General features: G+C 41.8%; 2 protein-coding genes across 4 annotated transcripts in view; one reads left to right on the top strand and one right to left on the bottom strand.

Moving 5' to 3' along the window:
* Window positions 1–799: 799 nt before the first annotated feature.
* Window positions 800–20,456, bottom strand: CEP55 (centrosomal protein 55). 2 transcript variants are annotated; one of them, XM_054983422.1, is made up of 9 exons: window positions 20,308–20,456; window positions 17,901–18,136; window positions 14,794–15,069; window positions 11,668–11,733; window positions 9,384–9,525; window positions 6,389–6,690; window positions 4,287–4,358; window positions 3,652–3,777; window positions 800–1,959 (listed from the first exon to the last, which is right to left on the bottom strand). In XM_054983422.1, the coding sequence occupies exons 2-9, from the start codon at window positions 18,081–18,083 to the stop codon at window positions 1,753–1,755; spliced, it is 1,374 nt and encodes a 457-aa protein (XP_054839397.1). In that variant the 5' UTR covers window positions 18,084–18,136; window positions 20,308–20,456; the 3' UTR covers window positions 800–1,752. The 2 variants fall into 2 exon arrangements, with proteins under 2 accessions (XP_054839397.1, XP_054839399.1); XM_054983424.1 differs by lacking the exon at window positions 20,308–20,456 and adding an exon at window positions 20,132–20,221.
* Window positions 20,457–22,425: 1,969 nt separating this feature from the next.
* MYOF (myoferlin) overlaps window positions 22,426–24,843 on the top strand; it is a 128,285-nt gene continuing 125,867 nt past the window's right edge. For both annotated transcript variants that reach the window (XM_054982375.1, XM_054982374.1), the window contains exon 1: window positions 22,426–22,583. In XM_054982375.1, the coding sequence (XP_054838350.1) occupies window positions 22,496–22,583 (88 nt within the window). In that variant the 5' untranslated portion in view covers window positions 22,426–22,495. The remainder of the gene's footprint in view (window positions 22,584–24,843) is intronic.

The raw sequence follows: 24,843 nt of genomic DNA, 5'->3' as shown, positions 1-24,843 counted from the left end.
AGTCCCACTGAGCTCCAAGATAGAAAAAAGAGCTGCCCCATTACTGCCACCTCCCTCTGACCTAGCCAATCAAACTCACCTAGAATAAAATACGTACTTGGGTAGGACAGCCAAATCTCAGATGTCAGCCTGGACTACTGCTCCCTGGAAGGGTTGCCAGCAACTTGGAAGAAAAATGTCCTGCTCCTTTACTTTAAGCTTAATGTGCGGAATTGGGAGCAGAAACTTTTCATAGCACAAAGATACATAACATCCTATTAAGCCTGTATGAAGCAGGACAGACATTTGTTCTCCAGTTTATTGGCAACCCTACTCCCTGACTGCATGTTGTGCACCTTTAGAACACAGATGTGACCCCATGTACACATTTACAGACAAATCTGCTATAGAAAAATGCATACTGTTAAGACTTACTTTTTTTTTTAAAGACTTGCCTTCACAGAATTCTTATTGGTGCCCTACCCTGAGGACAGACATACAACAATAATATCGAGTCCACGCCTCAACTTGGGTATGCAAAAACAATGCTAGTAAGCAAGGAAACGGGGTATCTGAACTTAAACTGGCCCCCTCCCCCATACAAGGCTACTGGATAATGGCTTGACTTGTGAATGTTGTGTTTAGTAGAACAGCAGCCAAAATTAGTGTGTTGCACACAGTATTTAGGAGGTAGCATGATTTCAGCAAGTTTTGAGAAATGCTGCACTACCAAAATACCACTGCACAGAAACAAAATTTGATTATTTTTAGCCTTTACCACCTATTAAAAAAGACACAGGTACCCAATTACAGGTAGACAAGCTGGCAAAGCCAGTTTCATTTTATTTCATTGCTTATAAGGAAATAGCTTTTAAAATAGGCTTCCTGCTGTATTACATCCCTTGCTTTTAGCTGTGGGATACCAGAATGCTAAGAGGAGTGTGTTTCAAAGGGAGAGGCATCCTGATGCACTGATGTTTGGGTTCACTGATTTTTGGGCACTCACACATACAGCGTTTAATGGAAGCTGGACGATGGACTGCTCACTAAATTGTCTGCTTTTCTTGTGCTTGAGAAGAGACTACACCCTCCAAAGCAATCACAATAGACATATTTCTTTTTCTGCAAATTCTGGAATGTCTCAAGATATTAAAATAGTGAAAAAGTGTTTTGGAGACAGGTTGAAGAAGTTATATATTATTCCAATCAATTAAAATTAGACATTCTCAGACTGAAATAAAAGTATTTCATAGGCTTTTTCTTGACCATTTAGAAGGCCATGCAAAATAAGTCAAGTAAACTGAACATTTCTACTGCTCTAGTCTGTACACAGTGCAAATACAATCAGTAGTTAGAATATTAAGATAGAAGGTCTGAAATACATATTTGTTTGCTGCTTCTGGGATAACTGCAAAGACCAGTTTTATTCATTAAAAAAATTAATGTTCTGTACATTGTTTTATTTCATATGTAAAACAGTAGTCTTTTATAATCTGTCTGCATTGGAGGCCACATTAAGCCAGCATTATGCACAAACCCGATTGCTCCTGTCTCATCCCCTCCCTTCTTGTACAAAAGGAGGGTTGAGAGGAGGCAGAAACAAAGCAAATGCGCGAGGCCAGAAAGCAAAGTATGAACACAAACCCAGGATCAAGCCGGTATGTGCATAATGTTGACTTCACATGGTGTCTGAATGCAGCCCTCATCAGCTATTTTTAAACACCATTATTTTTTAGTTTAAATAGCTGGGTACAATAAAAATACCTACAGATTTTAATCTGCACAGAAATCAATATGGGCTAATAACTCCCTGTGCTGGCTTGTTGGATATAGTGCTTTACATTTGGGACATTCCAGGAAACTTTCATCAAGAAGATTTGAACGCTTTGGTGAAGAACACTCGTCTTGTATTACCAGCTTGTCTTCAAAGGCAGTCTGGAAATTGTGCAGGACTTCTATACATGCATGTTCTGGGAGCTTCTGAAATATATCATAGGAGAAACTGCATATTAATTTATAACCAAGGAAATCATACTGGCTGTACTTATTTAAGGGAGATAATAGCTAAATCTACAATAATGGGAATAAAACTACTGTCTAAGAGCAGCAAATTATTTTTAGGCTCCTATTATTCAAGGAGAAGTGTGCTTTTCAAATTGCGCCCTTAAGCTTAATTTCTGAAATGTGTGAAGACTAAAGAATTCAGCCAAAGATTCCACAGAAAATTTGTGTTGATATGAGTAACTTGAATGAGGACACTGAGTGAAACAATAAAGGTTTTTGTATGGGAGTGCTAGACAAAAAGGGAAACAAGGCAGAAAGAGCACAGTCACGTAACGGTGCAGAAAACTTTGAAACAGATCGGGGAGGAGAAAAATAGAAACTTATCAGGGTACAATAGGCCATTAAAGCAATGACATGTATACAAGATCTATAATAAAAGTCCTCATAAAAACCACCTGCTTTGCAGGTATTTCAGATTCAACTACATGACAAAAGTTGAGGTATAGTAACAGGTTTACAGTTCAGTACAACAACAGAGAAATTAAAACAAAGGGGTGCATCTTAATGAGGTTCTCCTTTGGCAGAAGACACTTCTGCCACTGGAAAAGGGTTTTCCCAACCACCAATTCCCTCCTCTTACTGCAGACCCCAACACTGGTCCAGGGGATCCATTGACCCACCAGAGGTATAATTTCAGCAGGTTGCCACGGGAGGAAAGAAAGCTCACTTACATAAGCCCTTTCCATTTTCATTACACAGGATCTACCTCGAAATACTGAGAACATGAGTGATGGAAAGTCTGCTAAACATGTGTTTGCTAAACATGCTAAACCTATGCATAACTTTCACAGGCACATACTCCAGTTTCTGGTACTTTATCAATTGCTATTAAAAAGAAACAAGGAATCTTTCCTTTTTCTTAATGCTAAAAGGAATTAAGAGTTAAGAAGGAATTCATCTGTGATCTGGAGTAGGTGAATATTGCCAACAAAACTGCTATAAAAGTTATTCTTTAAAGAACTTAAGCTATGTCGGAGGTGTTTTTTTATGCCTTTATAAGCAGACTTTTTGGCTAATGGTCTCATCAGTAAGGATGATGTGCATATTGGTTGGAGGGACAACAGCTGTGGGAAATGGTAGGATCCAATGGAATCCTTATTTGTACTTGGGACTCTTAACATCATCTAAAGATCCCCACAGGTTGCTGTTCTGAAAGTGAAAAGAAAGGTTCTATGGTATAATATATTCAGCACAGGAAGCAGCCTTATTCTGATCCAGGCCACTGACCCATCAAGGTGAGTATTGTCTACTCTGACTGGCTGCAGCTTTTCAGGTTCTCAGGAAGGGATCTTTCACATCAGTAACAGTATGACCCTTTTCACTGGAGAGGCTGGGAATTGTGCCCGAGCCCTTCTGCATGCAACCCAGGTGCTCTACCCCCAAGCCACAGCACTTCCTTCAACATTTTGTACTAGAATACCCCAGGTTAGTATATTCTGTCCCAGAGACCCACATTCCTCCATATATGTGCAGAGTCCACAGAATATCCATCTCCAGGCATGAGGCACCCAGCAAATACCCTACTATCCGGTCCAGTTTTTGAAGCAGTTAGATTTGCACTCCAGGTTAATGAAAGTAATTCCAGACAAGCTGAACTTCACTACTCACCGCAGGCTCAAGACGTGTGATCTGCTCTCTTGCTTTGCGTAGCTCCTTAAGGAGCTTATGCAACTGATGCTGCAAGTTCTGACGATCAACCTTTTCATTCTCAAAGTCTGATGTACATGCCTGGACCTAGCAAGAACCAATGGATGAAAAATGAAATTTCCTACACAGTGCAAGTTACACGAAAGGTGGCTCTAAATAGCTGATGATGCATCTGCGTTATTGATTTCTTTAAGTGCACCCAGTTTCATTCTTCTAGTTACAGGCAGGTTTGTTTTTATGTAGGTACAACTGAACATTATTCAGATTTGTTTCTAAAAGCCTGTTCTAGGGATAAGGCAAAAACAGACTATACAGTGATGACAATAAGGAACTAGGAAGCTGTGTGCTTCAAATCTTTGCTTTGTTCAGAACTTGCATCCCAGCAACCCTTCAAATAGTACCAAGACACATTGCTATCAGGGGTATGCAAGTTCTTGCTCAATATTAGGAAATGTCATTTAATTTGCTTTTGCCTACTACAACACAACTTTGGAAGAATTAAAACAAACATTTAATATCACCACTAGAGATGTTAGTTCAGACTAAGAATAATTCAGAACAGTGATGCATCAGTAAAACCAGAGTAATTTTGGTACCTGCTGTTCCAAAGCTGCTATCCTGGAGTGTTCCTCTTGCTGCTTTAAGAGAGATTTGTGAAGCAATTCAACCTGTTGAAGCCCATACAAGCAATACAATGGTATAAGAAGCTTCCAAATGATACAAATGTAAACATAAGAAAATTGACCACAGGTTGTACACTTTGCTCCTACCTGTGTATTCTGTCACACTCCACATGCAAAGATTGGTAGGGCACATACAGAAACCCCCTTCCCCATTTCTCCTGCATCCTCAAATGTTTCTTTACCCACCCCACAAAGGAGAATAAAGAGCCTTTGCAGGATCAAAACTGTGGGATGTATATCCACGTACAGATACTCCTGTCTCTCCACACAGCATTCCTTTCAATGGCATATACATCGGGATGCAAAATCAAATTTGCATCCCAAAAGAAGCAGGCATTTGGACATAAATACTTTTTATCCAGTGGCCTCTTGCAACCTGAAGGCTATTAAGGGGATGGTACTGGGCTCAGAGAACACACATCGGAGAAACCATGTGCATTCTCCAGTGCACAAGTCCCTCAATCTCTTTCAAGCTGGCTTCTTGCTTCCTTTCATCTTAACTCCAACATGCTGGCTGCCTGGATGGGCAGGGGTCATCTTTGGAGAGACAGGAGTCCCCCCACCCCCGCCCAAAGGAGGATTTTCTTGCATTTCTTAAAGGTCCAACTACACAAATTCCATCCAATCCCCGGACTCTTACCATTTTTTGGTAATATGGGATATCCCTTTACTAAGACAGGGAATTATTTATTTATATTTTTGTCATTTATATTCTGCCTTTCTCACTGAGGCTCAAGGCGGATTACATAGTGTGAGATTAGTACAATGTGAGATTATCCCCATCTTGAACCAGAATTTCCCTTATGTATCCCCTAATTAGCATCCTGTGTGAAAAATTCTTGTTTCCAATATATAGTTCAATAGGGTCTCAGATACTGCTTCAGTAAGTCATCTTTTTTAAAGAACTACAAATACTGACAGGCTCTACTCATAAATAAACACACATTTTGAACAATGTTAGTGGGATTCTGCCTACGTAATTCTAATCAAGATCAAAGTACAAGTGGTAACTGCCTACAGTTTATCTATGCCGCTTAGGTTCACAAGGTAGACAGAAATTAATTTTCTAGGGGAAAAGCCAATATAGTCACAGAATATTCTTCTGAAAGCATCATTAATTAGGAAAAGAGCAAGATCCAAGTCCAGTAGCACCTTAAAAGCCAACCTTCCCAGGGTATAAGCTTTCGAGAGTCAAGACTCCCTTCATAACTACGAAAACTTACCTCAATTCTACTTTTCTTTAGGACAGATATTTTACACATGCTGATTTTAATCAGTGGTGCAGTCTTCCAGGGGAAGAGCTAATTTAATTTAGATGCAAATCCCACATTCAATATTGCAAGATAAGTTGCTGCAAGTACTAACACCACTAGATTCGGTTAACCTATTTTTGACTGTGGGAACTAGTTACATTAACAATAAGGCTAATTTGGGATAGGTTTCACTCCTAAGAACCCTTTCCTGGGAGAAAGCCCAATTAAATAAAATGGGACTTACTTCTAAGTAGAACTGCTTAGGATTGCCTCCATGGACTACTAATTTGCAAACAGTGGCACATATCCAGCCATACAGGCCCTCCTACAGAACAGCATTTCGATTTGCAGAAGAGGAAGCAGCAATTTCTGATGATTCCTCACCTCATGGCAGACCCTCATTTTGCCTCCTATGCTGTTTCTGGAGCCCTGCTGATGTTCAGGGACGTACAGTGGGCTTCAGTAAGAGGAGGAAGTGGGTAAGCCCTTCTCCACAGACCATGGATGGTTGGAGGCACATCAGTGTCTGGACTTTGCTATTCTTTGTATACTTTTATTGGGAATTTTTGGTCAATTTTAGTATTGGGTTGTTTTCTGGTTTTAGGGGTATTTTTATGCTGTTAGTTTGATAATTGGTCTTACTGGTTCTTAGTGGTTTGAACGTTATCAAACTGTGGTTTAAAATTTGATGTGATGTATGCCACCATGGGAGCCTTTGGGAAAAGGTGCAATTTAAATGTTCTGAACAAAGCCTATACTGACCTGCGATACGAGTGCTTCTGTCCTTTTCCTTTCTTCTTCAAGCTTTTCTCTGGTTAATTGGCTTTCATGTGTAAGCCTCTGTATTATCTCTTCTTTGAAATGGTTTTCATCCTGAAGAGTCTGCATGTTCGTTTGATGTTCTGACTTCAGTACATTTAAGTGCATCATCTCTCGCTGGGTTTCGTCATGCTTCCTTTTGAATGCATTAAGCTCAGAATGCAGCTGTGCTACAGCAAGTCTTTCTATCTCAAGATCATGTCTGGTAGCTACCAACAGCTGATCATAATTTATCTGCTGTTCTTCTGTTAGAAACCCATCACAAGACAGAAAAATATGAATCAAACTAGCAGAAAAAATATGTTTCTGGGAAAACGCTTAGCAAATATGTGTGGTGCACATCAGAAGCACAAAGAGAACGATATCAGAAGCCAATAGAAATATGATCTATTCACACGTACTACAACTTAAGAACATCTCCTATGCTAAATCATAACCAGCCATCTTGGAGCACTTCAAATAGGGCAATCAGACTACACTTGATTGACTGACTGAGCTCACTCAGTTGAGTGCTCCTTGTAGCTCCCTGTGTTTGGTTGGTTTTAATGGTTGTTAGGATACGATTTTATTATGCATGTTTTTAATTTGTTAGCCACATTGGAGGCCCTGATGAGGGCAGAAAGCTGGGGTATATATTTTGTAACATAAATACCTTTATATTATCTGCATTTGAACAGTATTACTCAGGGTGCAATCCTGCTGCTGTTGAAATCTAAAAGCAAACTCCTGTTGGTTTTATTGGAGCAGCACTGAAGTAGAAGTTGGCACTTGTCCATAATGTTTGGCACTAGGTGAGAGCAGCACCAGAACAGCAGTTGCCAGGGACCAAGACTTCTGACACAGCTCATAGCACTGACTCTCCACCTCTACTCCTCTCCTCTCCTCTCCTGCCATCCACTCATGAGTCCTTCCCCTGTTGAGCACTCTACCAGTGCTGCCTCTGCTCCTGACTGAGCAGCCCAGAGCCACCAGGAAAGACGCACCACTTCTGGCGTTCACAGAGATTGCACTCCCAGCTGCATACACTGTCCTGTCAGGGAAAGGGCTGCAGGTGGTTGTAAGCAAAGGCAGTGGGAGGGCTTGCAGAGCACAGGTGTAAAGGGATTTTTCTGACCTATATGAGCTGACTTCTTACACAGAAGACAGAACCTGCCTCGGTGGGCAAATTCCTTCATTCAGATAAAACTGTAGGTTGCATCGGCCCTACAGTTTTGGAGGGAATGTCAACAATTTCTCGTTTTCATTTTTCTGCCTCAAGAATTAGCCTTGGAACAACAGTCTCTCAAGTTTTATACCCATAATAAAAAGTGTGGCTCCAAACAATTAATATGTTTATAACTACAGTGAGATTTTATTATCCTACCATTCAGGCCTAGGTGCCATATATCCTGGAGACTGTAATTTTAAAGAATTGTTTGTATTAACCTTTTTGATCTTTCATTCTGTAAACAATTAAGCTTTAAGAGTATATAAGATTCTCTGGTGTGATTGCTCTTTATGCATATGTCCTGATGAGGGCATAGCATCTGGGTTTCATTTATTTTTACTTATTTATGTCATTTATAGTCTGCCTTTCTCACTGAGACTCAAGGCGGATTACATAGTATGAGATTAGTACAATCAGTATCAAGTACACTTCGATACAGTACCAAGGACATTTCATAAACAATACCATAGGGTAAATAGATACAAGTTTAAGAGACATAGTATTAGCAAGAATCCAATACAGAGTAGAAAAAATACAGAAGCAGAACATAATCAATTCTAGGACTAACCATAGACAACATGGAGCACTGGTAGTACATAGGAATACATATTTAAAGCAGCAGATAATATGTAAGGCAATATAGTGATGAAGTCTATGGTCCCTAACTCATTAGTAAAGCATCTTCCCTACAATACAGCCCTCCCATTTGAGTAAAAAGCCTTTTTGAAAAGTTTGATTTTGCATCGTTTACGAAACGCCAGGAGAGTGGGGACTCTTCTGACTTCCTCAGGCAGGTCATTCCACAGGAGAGGGGCCACCACAGAGAAAGCCCATGTACGGGCTGCTGCTGGCTTCACCCATGTGCAGCTGGGCACCTGCAGGAGACCCTGTTCAGATGAGCTTTATTGACAAATAAAGCTCATGTTTCTTTATGGATCATTGCTTGGTGTCTTAATTATTTGAGGGTGCCTGCTGAAAAGGAAAATATCATGTGAAGCAGAGTACTTTGAGCAGAATTCCCTTTCAACAGGCCAAGGGGAGGATATGGATGGGTAGGCGGGAAGAAAAGCACAAGCACAGGGCTGGAGGGATCCATTTCTTATGCTGTTGCTTCCAAGTAACCTAGCGAAAGCTAGTCAGCCAGGTTTGTGTCAGGTTTGTTCACATTGCCCATACAGAAGCTTAGTTAAGCCCATTTCTCTTGCCCAAGCCAGCTATTTAATGAAATGAAGGAAGCAGTTTGAGTAAACTAGGTGTGAGGAAACAAAAATGCCAGTGGCCTTGTTGATCAAGTCTCCCTATATTTGTTTGTTCTATAGAACTGTTAGTACTTAGGAGATGCACGCATGCTTCCAGAGTCATTTTTTACAATGTATGTTTAAAACATCCACACCTACAAAGCACCTTAACTGCATCCGCTTCAAATCCTAAATTTGCACAGTGGATTTCTACAGCAACAACACAGTGTAAAGAATGCCACACTTCATAGTGGCTGGACGAGGAACGACACAAAACTACCTGGGTGATCAGCGGTTGGTAAGCTAACCATTGATGAGTTCATTTTTTTCTTTCAAGGCATCTGTTTTTGCATTACCATGAATGTAAATGTCAAAAGTGCAAGAATTAAATCTCACAGTTTTATGCTTTGAAACAGTTCATTACTAAAAATTACAAAAAACAAACAAACAAAAACCCTGATCTTTAGCTCAATGAAGGAGAATCAGTCAATACCTTCTGTCTGGGTTTCTTTGACTTCCTGCTGGATAATAGTTTTGAACTGCTGCTCCAGTTCAAAGATCCTTGCCAAGAGGCCCTGCACATAGGCCTCACGTTGCTGGTCATATATCAGCCACTGGTGGTTTTTCTCCAAAGCCTTTAGGGGAAAAGAATGTTAGTAAAATGGCCATTCAGTATCCTTTCCTGCACGTGAAATGCATTCCGTGCACCAAATCCTTTCTCCAAAGAGTGTTTAATGTTGAGCTGCAAGATCTAGCAATGTGGAGTCAAAGCCAGTAAGTTATCTGTGGATGCAGGGATCACAGATTTTCCCCATGTTCTCTTTGACCCCACAAAACTTAATTCTATGAACTGGGAATGAGGGGAGATGGCAAAACTGTCCTCTCCTCTTCCTTGCATCAGCAGAACTCTACTGACAGAAGAGGCAGAAAGGGAGAAGAGCTGCAAACTCATTTTGCAAGGGCTACAGCTCCTGTACTCCCATGCAGGATATGTTTGGAATCTACAGGGCATAACGAATTGGAAAGTTCAGATTAAACAAGAATATACTAAACTCTTCATTCCCGAGTAAATAGTCAAAATCTGAAAGTATACTTAAACAGTCTTGTTAGTAATCTTAGAAAGCAATACCACATTTAAAGAGATAGGGTATTTTAGCACCTTAAAGACCTTATATAGCTATTTTTATTTTTTAAAAAAACTCTCTCGGATGCATAAAGGTTTTTTTTTTTTAATTTTACTTTTGAGCACTGAGGGCAGTATTTGCAAATATAAATGTTTTTACTCATTTTTGAGAAAATGTTGACAGTGAGCAATTAAGAGGCAACCAGTATACAGGATTTCTCTTTTGCATCTCCGCATCATGAATTCTCAAGTTGAGGAAAGTTGAGTGGGCGAGACTGGAGCAACTTACTATTTCAAGGGTTTGACACATGAAGTTGTTGTATATTGGGTTCAGATAGTTCAGTATTGCCTTCTGTGACTGCCAACAGATGCCCAGGCTCATAGGCAAGGGAGGTGCGCTCTGCATCTGCTACTTAAGATCTTTTAACCGAAGTGGCTGGGATTGAAGCTGGGGCCTAATTTCCCACTTGCTGCTTGCAAAGCTCACCAGTCCCAGTCTCCCGGGTAGAGGAGTTTTGGGACAAATGGCAGAATACCAGGAAAGGCAGGGCAAGCTTCTTTCTGCCAGCTGCTTCTGTGAGCTATTCCTCTGGATCCAACCCAGTCTGTCCATCAGTCTTTCCAAGGGTTAATTCAAAAGTTAGTTTACCATATACAGATACCACGCCCTACCAGCCTGTAAAAATTTCTTTGCTTCACATCACTGCTATTTGCCTTTTAACAGAGCTTCTTTCCTGAAGTTGGGATCCAACAAGGAAGGGGCTGCTGCCCAGCTTGCAGTGGCACGTGGCTGCTGGCCACAAATGAAAAGTAGGTTCTGAACCCTTGGAGGGATCCTACAAAGCTTTTCTGTATCTTAGATCCTGAAGTCAAGGATGCGGATTTTCAGAGTGTTTTGAACTGACAAAGTATCCAGATAAGATTCCTACTGCCTTTAAATTGGCCAGAATGTGATTCATAACAACTGTTGGATTCATTTAGTAAACAAAATGAACACAGCACACTGTGTCATACATATCACTCTCTCCATTCCAATCTACAAAAGTAGCCACACTTAAATATCTGGTTAGGAAAAAAGTACTGAAGAAAGCACACTTACACTGAACACAGTGAGACTGACTTCTTAGCCCTACTATGTTCAATGGGGATTACATTTAAATAAGTGTGGATAGGAACATTTTGTAATGCAAGTGAGGGAGCTATCAGTGTTTGTACCTCACCTCTCAGTGATTTTCAAAGTGAAAAACTTCAGTTTACAGCTTCAAAAACTGCCAAGTTGGCATTAGCGTCATTACATTACTAGTTACATTAATGAAAATACATTTTAAAATTCCCTTTCTAAATTCTAAAATAGCATTTCAGAAAATTCCATTTTCAGAAATGAACTATTTTGCACATAGTAATGGAAAACTTTCTATTCATATCACTGACAGTGAAATCCTAAGTAGTTTTGCTCCAGTCTAACTCTGCTTAAGATTTCACTGTTAGTATACTAAGGCTGCAACTCCTAGGCACACTTACTTAGCAGTAAGTTCCATTTAACCACATGGGATTTATTTCCAGGTAAGCATGCAAAGGATTGAAGTGGTAGCCTGATCTCTCCCTGTTTTGACTACAATTGTGAATATGCATAACGCCTTGCATGAAATCTTACATCTTTGAGTTGGATTTCAACTTCATTCACACTTCTTTGTGATCCAGAGAAGACAGCAACAGTTTCCTGCAAACAAACAAGAAATGGTTTGATCTCCATTCACTGCAAGACTGAAGGAAACATATGAATACAGTACAGGAGGTAACACCCATGCTTTTAAACTCAAGTCTGTGACATCTATTGCTAACACTTCCATCATTTGTCAACCAGTGCAGTACTAGATTCCCTTCAGTGCTTACTTTAAAAAAAATTTGCAATTTTCATTGGGGCTTAAGTATACTTAACTTGTTAGATTTTGAGTATTAAGATTCTGCCCTTTGCTACTGCAGGCAAGATAGGCCTCAGCTCATCATTGGAGCCTTGAATGCTACAAGGGCAAATCTCATTTTGGTTTTTTTAAGTAACATCATTGATTCACCAACTAAGAAGGCACATAACAAGCCTGTAACCTTATAGATGTCATAGTCAATGTTCTAGTGCCACCTATGCCTTGTAAATGGTACTACTAGAAACAGGCTTCCGCATCTAATAAATGATTTACCAGGCACCACCACTCAAAGTGAATGCGATAAAAAAGTATTAGGGAATTCTTTTGCACTATTGGTGCCTAAATTTTAAGCATCATGATTGCTGCAGGCTATGCAGCTAGTAAAAGCACATTTTTTTTCCATGTTTGATTCTCACTAGCAATTCCCAAATAATTCCCACTGTAAGCTATAAGACAACATTAAGCAAACAATTATGACACAGCCACTGTGGATCAAGCCAAAAAAAGAGAAAATCCTCCGTTTTAGAATACTTAGTCATTCCTAAAAGCATTGCAGCACAAAGAACAGATTTAGACTACATTACTATCCAGATACATTAATATCTGCAGCTAAAAATACAGTGGAAAAATATGTTAAGGAAAAATTGCTTAAAGGTACTCTGCGTTCAGATTATGTTTCCCAATAGCCATCACCCACGTTTAATCAAGACACCAAAAACCTGTGATCCATAAAGAATTAATGAGCTTTATTTACAATAAAACCCAGATGCAGTGCCATGTTCCGACACATGCATAAAGATCAGCCATAGCAGAGAATCTTATATACTCTCCAAAGTTTACAGAAAAGAGATAAAATTGTTATACAAAACTAGATACAAACAATTCTTCAGAATCAAATTATTCAAGAGATGTGGCACCAATACAGGCCTGATTGACAAGACTGTAATATAGACACGTTCAGGGCTTTTTTTCTGGGAAAAGAGGTGGTGGAACTAAGTGGGTTGCCCTCGGAGAAAATGGTCACATGGCTGGTGGCCCCACCCCCTGATCTCCAGACAGAGGGGAGTTTAGATTGCCCTCTGTGCCGTGGGGCGGAGGTCAATCTAAACTCCTCTGTCAGGAAATCGGAGGGCGGGGTGACCAGCCATGTGACCATTTTCAAGAGGTTCCGGAACTCCGTTCCACCGCATTCCAGCTGAAAAAAAGCCCTGAACATGTTACATGTCTGGTGCCACACAGGAATCTTGGGTGTCTTCCTGAGAGAGTGTTTATCCAAGCTAAATCCTTGAGTACAAAGTCAAAACAAGAGAGATACTGCTCTTGCAATAGGGCTCTCTAACCCTCATTAACCAGAGTGGAAGGAGGATTTTGCTGACAAGAAAACACTTTTGCCTTCTGTGCGACAGGTCAACTTCAATAAATGCTCATACATAGGCTTTTTAGAATAGGGGGTCATAGAAATTCCCTAACAAAACACATCCACCCCCCCCATTTCTGCTCATTCCACTGGGAGAATCTTGCTCTCAGCATGGTATAATGGTTACAGCCTCAGACTAGGACTGGCAAGACCCAAGCTCCAATCCACACACTGCTATGAAGTTCGCTGGGTGACCTTATTTCATTTATTAGACTTATATCCTTGCCCTCCCTGCAAGCAGGCTTAGGGCTGGTCACAGCAACACTAAAAATACAGGTATAATTTACATTAAAACAATAAAACCATCAAAACCAACAGTCACAAAATAAAAAGGTGTCTGCTAACAGTTTCAGTCCGGCAGATTAAAATCATATCCAGGGCAGGGGTGGCAGGACATGGGCAATCAGGAGGGACAAATCACCTCAGCCAAAGGCCCAGTGCAACAGCTCTGTTTTACAGGCCCTGAGGAACTGCAACAGATCCCGCAGGGTCCAGATCTCAACTGGAAGTGTGTTCCACCAGGCCAGGGCCAGGGCCAAGAAAGCTCTGGCCCTGGATGAGGCCAGATGAACGTCCCTCAGGCCGGAGATCCCCAGCAACTGTTGGTCCGCAGAACGTAGAGTCCTCCAAGGGACATATGGGGAGAGGCAGGTCTGCAGCTATGCTGGTTCCAGTCTGTAAAGGCCTTACTCTGAGCCTCATCTGTCTCCCAAGGTAGGATAAAGTGGCTTAATTTTTCAAACTACCCACCAGTGCAGTAAAGTTTAGAAATCACTTAGTCTTCCTATACTAGTAACTGGAATATAACCCTATCATCTCAACTGGGGACCACAGGTTTATAGCAAAATTGTATGTATGTTAGGTGTAAATACACTTTGCATAAGGAGAGGGCATCTAATGATAGCATGGTTTGCGTTACAGGCAGCTTTACAGCACAGACCCAATGTTGCCTGCCCCACCAGTAAGCCCTCCATCTTTCCACAAACCCTCTGAACTCCAAACCAACTACACCGCTTGCTACTTCTGAGTAGTGCTGGCACTGAGTCTTAGAATGGGGCCACAGGCCACAGAAAAAAGAAAAGAACGATTCCCAAAGTCCTTTCCAAATCGGCCTCAATGCTCAGAAGTCTGGCTCCGACTGAAAAGGCACTCAAGTTGAGATGGTGAGCCGCCTGCCACCAGATCTCTCATTTCCTATACTAACGGTTACAATAAATGAGAAGAGCTGCATTCATTGATCATATGATATGGGGAGGGGGGGGAGGGCTAAGCTGGTGAGATCTGATTCAAATAATCTCATCTTTAATGATCTGAAACAATTTCAAATTAAGCCTGAGGAAGCTCACCTACTACTACTTGTGAGCAGCATTGAAGCAGAGGAAAGGGAAAGAGACTGTTTATATCTGTAAACTTGCACGATCTTCAGTAGAGGAAAACTTGCCTGGGAAACCTGAACAGTTCTGTCTCTGTTTTCAAGCTCTGAGCACTTTGGAGCTAACTCGTTTTTCAGACGATCCATTTCTCGCAAGAGAGAAGTGAGCTGCTGTTCTTTCTTTGCCACTTCCTTTGTTGTTTCTTCCAGTCGGCTATGGAGGCTGGTAAGCTCTCCAGTTTTGCTTCTTTTTTTCAGCTCGTCTTTTAGGTGTTGGATTTCTTTATCTTTCCCCCCAAGAATAATGTGGTATTTTTCATTTTCCATCTCAAGGGCAAGTATTTTCTGTGAGAAATGCAAACAGACATTTGAGTAAAGAACAACTTTACAGCAACTTTAAAACGCAATATTCCTTTTTGTATAGGCAAATCATACTGGTAAGTACTAACAGGTCAGGATTGATGGTATAGAACAACAGTTAGGTTGCAACAATGAGCAAGAGGACTCTCCCAATGTTCTATAATATGAAGAGTAATAAATATTACCAAACTTCAGCTCCAGGGATGGTCAGAAGTTTTCATTTTGTAAAACAGACGTAGTGGGCCTGGAGTGATTATTTCTGTAGCATTTTGCTGGAACTGACAGGTATCTCTTTCCAGTTATAAAGCTTATTGTTGATTGTGAAACAAACAGATACTGCTTGGAATAAGCATGACTGAACATGAAATATAACTGCCCAAGATATTTTAGCAAGTCAGTGTGAATTAAGAAGCCACTACATCATGCAAAAAAAAAAACATCAAGTTTTTTTTTTTTTTACAGTTTTACAGTTCAGTTAGCCAAAAACATCCATTTCACTTGTGGGAATCTACCATAAACACAGAGTACTGTACCATACAAAGATTGCATTGCTATAAGTGAAGGGCTCAAGTTTGTGCTGCTGTCAGTAACAGGAAATTATCAAGGTATGAAGGTAATGAGATCAATGCAATGGACATGTTGCATCTGCTACACCCAGAACCAAAAGATGTTCACTGTTCAAAACCTCTTCCTATTGTTCTAAAGAGCCCTAAATTGGGGCTGGCATACTGCCTGGCATAGTTTTGGATAATGCGGAACAGGACATTAGAGCAAGACATACCGATAACAGGTAACAGGAATACAATTAACAAGGAAATTAAGTTTGGTTGGTGTATAGCAGATTTAACAGTATTCATGAGCTGTTATGGGGAATCACCTCATAAGAGATGCCTTTGCTTTATCTTTTACGATGATATAGTATGCTCTTTGAAGAAAAGAATAAAAGCCAGAGTCAGCTTTAGTCAGACTTCAGTTGTGCCAACTGCAGCTGCTGTATCAGATACAGTTGAGATCATATGAATCTCTGCAAATTATTTCTAGTTCAAGAGAGCTATAAAGAGCTTCAGTTAAGTGAAAAGAAGTCTTAGGACAGTTAATATGACACATTGACTAATCTGGTTCATGAGTAGCCACAAAAAATATTGCAGCTGCATGATTAGGGGTGAGCAGCGGGGAAAAGATTTGGTTTTCCCACTTCAGATTTACCTGAAGTGGGAAAACGATCCGGAACAACCCAAACCCCGAAGCAGGTTGTTTTTGGAAATTGCTTTGGTATGCTTCGAAATAATTCGGAGCATACAAAAGAGAGATTCCCCCCTCCCCCCTCATTTACCTTGAAGGCTGGAGCAGGCCTTCTGCTGCCGCCACTGCAGCCAGCAGGGTGGCGGGAAAATCTGCAGCTGGTGCTGGCACTGCTGCTTCGGCCTCTGTGGTAGTGAATGCTGGCACCACTGCTGCCCGCGCCGCCGCAGAGGCCGAAGTGGCAGCCGGCAGGGTGCAGCGAAAGCCGCCGCCGGCGCCACTACCAGAAGACTGCCCCAGGTAAGTGGGGTGGTGGTGGTAGGGCGGGAGGCCGGGCACCCTTTAAGGCCCCGAAGCTTACCGAAGCAACCCAAATTGCTTTGGGAAGCTTTGATTCGGTATTTCTGAATCAGGGCCGTCATACTGGCCCCGATTAGGAAATACCGAATCTTTACAAATCGGGCCCGGTTCTGGCTTTTCCCCCGAACTGGGAACCAGAAGCACACACCCCTAATTTAGAAAGCTCAGGCTAAAGCTTGCTCAAACCCATTAGTTGTGGCATCTGAATGCAGACAATCAAACCAAGCAGGGCTTCTTGCTACGCACCAAAGCAGATTTCAAGAGAAAGTTCGTAGCTGGCTCATTCTAATTATGGCTTGTTGTGCATTCAGAATCACAGATTCCAGTTTTAGCACCATCTACTCCTTATACTGAAGTTTTTATTTTTAAAAGAATTACTATTTTATTAGTGCAAAACATTAAAAAGAAAAAAAGAAAACAGTGCTGGCTACAAAAACACTATTAGCAAATCTATGTATAGGTATCTTTAAAAGATTTTCAAATTAAGTCCATATGCAATTGCCTTCTATAGATGATACATTCAAATGTTGATAAGAGTATAAGCTCTTCAATCCAGTGATTTACAGGAAGTGGGCTTTTGACTTTCTAATGTTGAAGTATAAGTCTTGTAGCAACTGTAAGGGCATGGAGGGTGCATATCCATTGACCATCAGTTAGATTCCAAGAGACAGGCAAGTAGTTCAACAGTACATTAACATCCTCACAGCTGGATCCTGTTCATAACCTTTAGTAAGGATGCTGTAGTGTCCAATATACCGAAAACATAAATTTTTGTTGAATAAGTCACAACTTATACTGAAATATTGAAATAAATGTTTAGTCTTTAACTGTGCCACTAGACTTACATTTTACTACAGCAGACTAATACAGCTACTCTTTTGCAATGTGCATGTAGCCTAACATGTAGAGCGCAGGTGTAATACAGTGTTGTCTTCCTGATCCACAGCACTGGATGCGTTCCAGAGTTCAGAGTTCTTGTATGAACAGGTATCCCCATTCAATTGAAGGAGCAGCATTGCATATCAAGGGCTCTCCCTTTTATTGAAAGGAAAGCCTTATAGAGAGAAGCCACTTTAAAGGTCATTTCTAAATGCACATTTATGAACGAGCATTCAAGTTTTAAAGTTAAGATGCAGTACAAAACCAATCAATTTGCTACAGTTGACACCACTTATGAAAGCTAGCAGATATAGAAAGAATTTTGTTAACATTACCTCCAAAAGCCTTTTTCTTTCTTCAGGTGTCATTTTGCTTTTGCCCTTAATCATTTCTTCCAACGACTTCTTCAGGGCTGCATTCTCCTTCTTATATATCTGCAACTCGGTTTCAGATTTTGAATCTCCAGACTTTAGCTTCCATTTGCTGACACTTGTCTCACTGGTGGCTTTGGATGTCATTTTAGATTTTCTAGAAATGAACCAAGAACACTGAAGAAGTAGCCCCTTCACCTCTGGAGTAAGGAAAAGACATTCTGTCAGCAGACAAGATGAGGGACTTGCAACCTCCCTTCACAACCTGATCTTGTTCACAGTTAATCAGAACTTAGTTCAAAGGAAAGATGCATAGGACTGGAGCCCCAATATAATCACAACACACAGACAAATCAAATAGCACACCTTTTTTCAAAGTCAAGAGAATAATTCAGTTGGAGAAGGCAGTCTTCTTTCTAGCAGCTAAGCAGCAAAATTAAGCCATCCATACTGCAGAAATAATTCTGAAGTGTTTAGCTCTGTTGCAGTAGAGTCACAAAATGAGCAAAATCAAAGAGAGTCCAGTAGCTACTGGACTCTTTTTGATTTTGCTACTACAGACTAACACGGCTAACTCCTCTGGATCTATGACAAAATGAGCAGTTTTCCAAACACCACTACGTAAGTGGAACTTGTGTAAAATGCAGCTGCTTCTACCATATCTGTTATGTAAAGCTAGAAGGAGGGGATGGAAGAAGAAATAGGAGTGACACTTCATGACAGATTTATTTATGGTTTTAAACTGAGTTTTACACTTTGTATTAATACTGTATTTATTGTTGTTATTTAATAATGTTGTTACCTGCTCTGAGCCCATTCGCAGGAAGAGTGGGTTAGAAATTTAATAAATTAAATGAAATGAAATTAGAGTCCAGCAAAATTGGGGAGGGGGATTACTAACAGAACGTCAAGCTCCCCAAGGCCTGATGGCAGCCTTTTTGTCAGCTAAGAGGAAGGAAGCTGAGACAAAGCAGTTTGCATGCCTGTCCAAGGTCCTGCACTAAATACTTTAAGCCAGGTACAGAAAAGAGAATAGTGAGATATCAGAAAAATTTATCTGTTCTACATTAAAAGTGAATAAGGATGTCTGTTGGAGTTTGCTGCAGGTGGATATAGGAAAGGAACAGAAATGTAGCGGCATATGCATACAAGCTGGATGCTGCAGGACTATCCTTTGAATACCATTGTTCAGGACAATGCTAGAGGAGCTTTGCATGGGAACAAGAGATGTGTGTAATAAAAAGATTGCATGTACAATGATAGCTGTGTTTACTGGGCCAGTGCATTCTTATTGACTTACCTCTCCAGCTTTATACAGAATAGTAAAGAGTCCAGTAGCATCTTCGAGAACCACAGTTCTCTTCGTCAGATGCAGAACTGTGGTTCTCGAAAGCTTATGCTACTATAAAGTTGGTCAGTCTTAAAGGTACTGCTGGACTCTACTATTTTGTGACTACAGACTAACACGGCTAACTCCTTGGGTTCTCTAACAGCTTTATACAGCTAGCAGACAACTCCGCAAATCCCTACTTATGGGAGTCCTTCAAATAACTAGGTGGTTTTGGACCTCTGATCAGAGCAAGGAAGCTGACCTTCCCAAAGCTTACTTCTAAAATCTAACATATTTTAATAATATCTAAGAAATGCAGGGAAGCTTACATGGTTTATTTAATTAGACATTTACACAAAACTGTACGGGGTAGTTAGCACTGGACCAGGATTTGAGAGACCACGATTCACATCATCACTGTGCCATGAAGCCTACTGGGAGAACTTGGGTGAGTTATCATCTCTGCCTAACCTACTTCACAGGGTTGTTGTAAGGATGGGGATGACCACGTGTGCTGCTCCTAACTCTCAGGAGGAAGGATGAGATAACGTGGTATAGCAGCTAAAATGCTGGGCTAGAACCAGAGAGACCCAGGTTCCAATCCCAATTTGCGTTAACATTCAGAGTGACCTTGAACCAATCATTCTTTAGCCTACCACAAAGAGTTGTTAATGTAATAAAGCAGAGGAGTCTGTACCTCACCCTGAACTCCTTAGCAAAAGCAGAATAAAAATACGTCAATAATGCAGCAGGCAGACAGACAAACCACAACTGCAGCTTCCAGTATTTAGGGGGGGGGCTGTGTAACTGATTAATGTCCCCCTTGCCCACCTTTCAGACCCTCCCTCCCCAACCTCAGACTCACAGAAGCCTACGATAATTCCCATCAGATGCGCTCTGCGAGTTCGGTGCTTCCCAGACCCGACTCGTGCGGGGAGAGGAGGCGCTAGACCCGAAACTGCCCCGTTGGCAGTACCCGGGACTGGGCTCTGAGCACGGAACTCCCAGGGCGCTTTCGACAGAAAGGCGCCAAATTCTTACCCGCCTCCTAAGCGCCTCAAAGCTCCCGAATCAGGGAGGGCCCGGGGGACTAAACCGGCCGCGAAGAGCCTCCCCCCATACACAGCCCCCCGCCGGACAAGGCAGCGCAAGAGTGTCCCGGCGTCTCTTTCAAAAGCAGCGCCGCTCGAAGGCCGCTTCCGGGAATTTGAATGCTGCGGCAGCACTTGACGCCATTTCCTTTCCGTTGCCGGGAGATGCAGCCGGTGCGGGTGCGGCCGAGGCGCGGCCTAGGCTCCGGAGGAGGTGGAGTCGATAGTGGAAGCTCGATGGGCAGACCTTTGAGAACAGGGAGAGACCCGGCAGGGAAGGGATGAGCTTTGTCCAGTTTGGTTTAGCTTGCCCTCCTCCGCTGGCGTATCTGTGGGTCACGCAAGGGGAGGCTAATTTTCCACGAGGGGAATGGTTTTCAGACAGTTGAGAAACCGAGTGAATTAGCATGTGGGAAGAAGAACGGCCACACTTAATGGGATTCCTAAATCACTCTTGTGTCCTGCCAAACTGACTTTGTTCTGTTTCATGAGAATAGATGCCTCAGGGCAGTACCCCAACCCAGTGAACTTTTGCGAATATTTGTCATGTGCTTCTGCGCCTTGCTTGTTATGAAGAGCTTTGTAATTCTTTTCAACAGCACATATGCATGGCTTTCCTATGGATGCCCTCTTACCTCTTTCAGATCCTTCCTCCTCAACCTGAGATTGCTCAAGTCTGGTACTTCCAATCTGATAAAAGGAGTTTTGAATATTGAAAGCTCATACCGTCAAAATCCAGTTGGTCTTTAAGGAGCTACTGGACCCACATCTTGCTTTTGAGTCACGGTTCATGTCACAGTTGAAAAAAGGCACCGTCCTTAGTATGGTTCACTTCGCATCCCCCTTCTTCAGATTATTGAAGACTTTTCACTACCTGTTGTATGCTGTGATGATTTATGCTGCAGTAGCTGTGGTCTACACAAATTTTAAAAGTCAGCAGATTGGTGGTTTGTTGGATTAAAGGTATGTTAGCAATATATAACTACCCTGCAATATGTTTTCAACAGTTCATAACTCAGCAATACGTTTTCAGCAGTTTAGTGTATGAAATGGCAGACTGTATTCATGGTGCATTGGTAACTACAAGCACTCTTTTATCTGCAGGTGTACAAGATGTATGCATCAACCAGCTTGGCGGTTTACCATATAGAGATCTTCGGAAGGAAACTCAACAACATTAATATGTCGCACTGAACTAATTTTAGTAAGGCTTTTTAAAAAAAGCAAAAATAAGGACAAAGGGTACCAGAACTAGGGACTGTCTGTAAAGGGAGCCCTGGAACATACGAGATTTGCTTTTTCCATTGAAAAGAGAGCTTCTTTGAAGCATTGTGCATTGGCATTCCCAGGTACATACAAAGATCTCTGAAGTGGAGGAGTGGGGAATGTGTGGTACTAAATGGAAGATAGCTGCTGTTTGTTGCCTGATTTTTGTGGGTAGTTGCACTTGTCCTCGTAATCTCACAATGAAATTTGCACTTCAGATATTCCAGTCATATTTTATCTATTTCTGTGGTTTGGAGTGGTACGGGTTTTTTTCACAAGTTAGGAGGACTAATTTGGCTAATCAGTTCTTTTTCCAGGAGGCTGTTTTTGAACCCTGCAGAAGAGGGCGATCTAAGACTGATTACATGAATTGTGGAATAAAAGAGGAAAGACAAATGATCTCTAAAGACTGGTGACACGTGGAACAGCAGAATATCATTTTACTGCAAAAGTTGTGCTAACGTCATTAAATAAGCATACTGAAGAAAGAAAAAGATGTTATGTACTTCTGCAGAAATCATGATCAGTATTGTATGCATAATCACAGTTCTTGTTGTCTGAAAGCAGAAGTATTTGTTCTTGTTTAATCTTTTTAGTTTGCAGTGTACCCTAGCAGAATTCACAAGTGTATGCCAGTTTTGTCCAATACCACAGAAATTGTGGGTGTCAGTTTACAGATCCCTTTTTTGTTGCCTCTAGTAACTAACTCGTCATAGATCCACCCATCAGTTACATTTCACTGTAATAGAGCCATTGCCTGCCTCCACCTCCTCCTCCTGGCATTTCAGCCTTGAGGCTGCAGAGAGCAAGAAGTACATGCTTCCTTAAGTTTTTTTCTGAAAACTGTGCTGCCTTAAATAAAAGTGTAAACGATGCTTCGGGTAATTGTGGAATCTGCTGCAAATATCCCTAAAAACAAATTTGGGAAACCAGATCCGATTGCATCAGTTATTTTTAAAGGTAAGAAAAACTAATTTGTGAAATAACATCTTAAAAATGGCATTTTAATTTCAGTAGTGTGGCCAAAAGAATGAAAACTATCAACTATATTTTCCCTCACCATATGCAGCAAGCTGTGGGAGACGTCTGAAGAAAATAATCTATAAGATACATCTTTTGGGAAATGATGGGGAGTGGCATTTGCAAGAGGTGCTATTTCAAAACTGTATCACATCGCCTATGTAAGCTTGTCTTACCTGACTGCATATAACTGCAACTGAACCTTTGCTTCTAAATGATAATTATGCAACAGCAGACAATAAATATGATAGTAATTGTTTACCTGGTATTTTATTTTTTCTTTAAAAATGAAAGCTTTCTGTGAGGGGTAATGCTTTTACTGTTTGCCTTAAAGTTCACTTTTAAAAACCTTTCAAATGCTATTGTTTTTCTCTGTAGAAGGGTGTTTTGGTTTTGCTTTTTAGGTTCAATGCTTTATATTTGCAGATTAACAAATGTGAAGACGATACACTATAAATACATTTTTTTCTAAACGTGAATCTTCCTTTCATTTTGATACAATTTTTTCAGTGGATTTCGACTTACTTTCTTTCACCACAGTTCTAACACGGTCTTGTTGTAGTGCTGCTACTTGCAAGTTATGAAAATTTCACACCACGTACCTCACTAGTCAGTAGGGGTGTGCAAGGAAAAAACTTTCGGCTTTCTTGTTTCGGGATTACCCGAAACAAGATTCTCTACCGTTAAAGCCGAAAGCCGAAACAAGAATCTCTTTCGGGATTCGGGATTCGGGATTCTTTCGGCATTCTTTCGGCATTCTTTCGGGTTTTTTTTTTGGGAAAATGCCTCCGTCTTTCAGGACGCCTGGAGGAGGCATTTTCCCACCTAATAAGCCCAAAATTGGTGGAAACCTTCCTCTAACCCTTCTCTAACAACCACCCAAGTTTCAGACAGATTGGACTTTGGGGGGCCATGTTATGGCCCCCCAAAGCAGGTCCCCCCATCCTCCCATAAGAAAGCGAAGGAGCAGCATATTGTTAGCATGCTGCTGCTGATCTTTCTTCATTATTTCCTATGGGGAAAAATGAAGAGGCAGGCTTCCTTTGCCAGGGGTGGCATTTTGCATGCAAAATGCCCCCCTACCCTCAGGGGCCCTTCTCCCACCCCTCCTCCCACCCCCCACCAAGGCTCAGCCTGCTCCCACTTGGGGGGGGGGCATTTCATGGCCTCCCCAAGTAGGTGCTCTAATCTCTACCACTGACAGCTGGGGGAGGCTTGTGTTGCCAGGGGTGGCATTTTGCATGCAAAATGCCCCCCAGCCCTCAGGGGCCCTTCTCCCACCCTTCCCCCCACCCCCCACCCAGGCTCAGACTGCTCCCACTTGGGGGGGCCATTTCATGGCCTCCCCAAGTAGGTGCTCTTTTCTCTACCACTGACAGCTGGGGAAGGCTTGTCTTGCCAGGGGTGGCATTTTGCATGCAAAATGCCCCCCAGCCCTCTGGGGCCCTTCTCCCACCCTTCCTCCCACCCCCCACCAAGGCTCAGACTGCTCCCACTTGGGGGGGGGCATTTCATGGCCTCCCCAAGTAGGTCCTCTCAGCCCCTAAAGTCCACCCCTTACAGCCCCACACAAACCCAATTCCCCTCCAGCTGCCACACACAGACCCAAATCCCCACATTAGCCCGTCACAGACCCAAATCCACCCCCACCTGCCCCACACCCATAACCCCAGGAACAGGCTGGCAAAGGCCAGCCCTCTCCCTTTGTTCCCTATGCTGGGAACTTCTAAACTCTCTTTCCCTGGGCAATTCTGCACAGCCCAGGGGTGCCACAATGGTGGGCACACTTCTGAGTGCCAGCTGGTCCCTGTGAAAGAGCACCTGAACCACAGACACCCTCCCTCAAATTCCCCCACCACCTACAGAGATGGCTGGCCAGCCAGCCCCATTGTTCCCTATGATGGGAACCAACTGCACAACAAAGAATAAAACAAGAACAACACAAAATAAAGTTTTAAAAATATTATATTCTCCCTTCCAAAGTACAAGTAGGCAAAGCATTATGACACATTACACCAGCAGTCCCCCACACAGAAAAATTAAAACAAAACTCACTTAACATCAGAGAATCACAAAGCATGATTCCTGTCAAAAACACTTTATTTCTTGAACAGCTTTAGGTTACACAGCAGGGGGGAACACCAAAGGGCATGGCAGCACTATCTTACACAAAAATAACACAACTCACTTCACATCAGAG

Source organism: Eublepharis macularius, chromosome 6 (assembly GCF_028583425.1).
Source record: "Eublepharis macularius isolate TG4126 chromosome 6, MPM_Emac_v1.0, whole genome shotgun sequence".
NCBI classification, from domain to species: Eukaryota; Metazoa; Chordata; class Lepidosauria; order Squamata; family Eublepharidae; genus Eublepharis; species Eublepharis macularius.
The sequence above is the reverse complement of the archived record's forward strand: the minus strand, read 5'-3'. Positions and strand labels throughout refer to the sequence as shown.

Excerpts from the sequence above, each read along its gene's own strand:
- CEP55 (XM_054983422.1), bottom strand. The coding sequence starts at position 18,083 with ATGACATCCAAAGCCACCAGTGAGACAAGTGTCAGCAAATGGAAGCTA. Across the intron at positions 9,526-11,667 it reads TTGAAATCCAACTCAAAGAT|GCTTTGGAGAAAAACCACCA; the intron begins GTAAGATTTCAT and ends TTTCCCCTAAAG. Across the intron at positions 4,359-6,388 it reads CAGAAGCACTCGTATCGCAG|GTTGAATTGCTTCACAAATC; the intron begins GTCAGTATAGGC and ends GGGCTTCAACAG.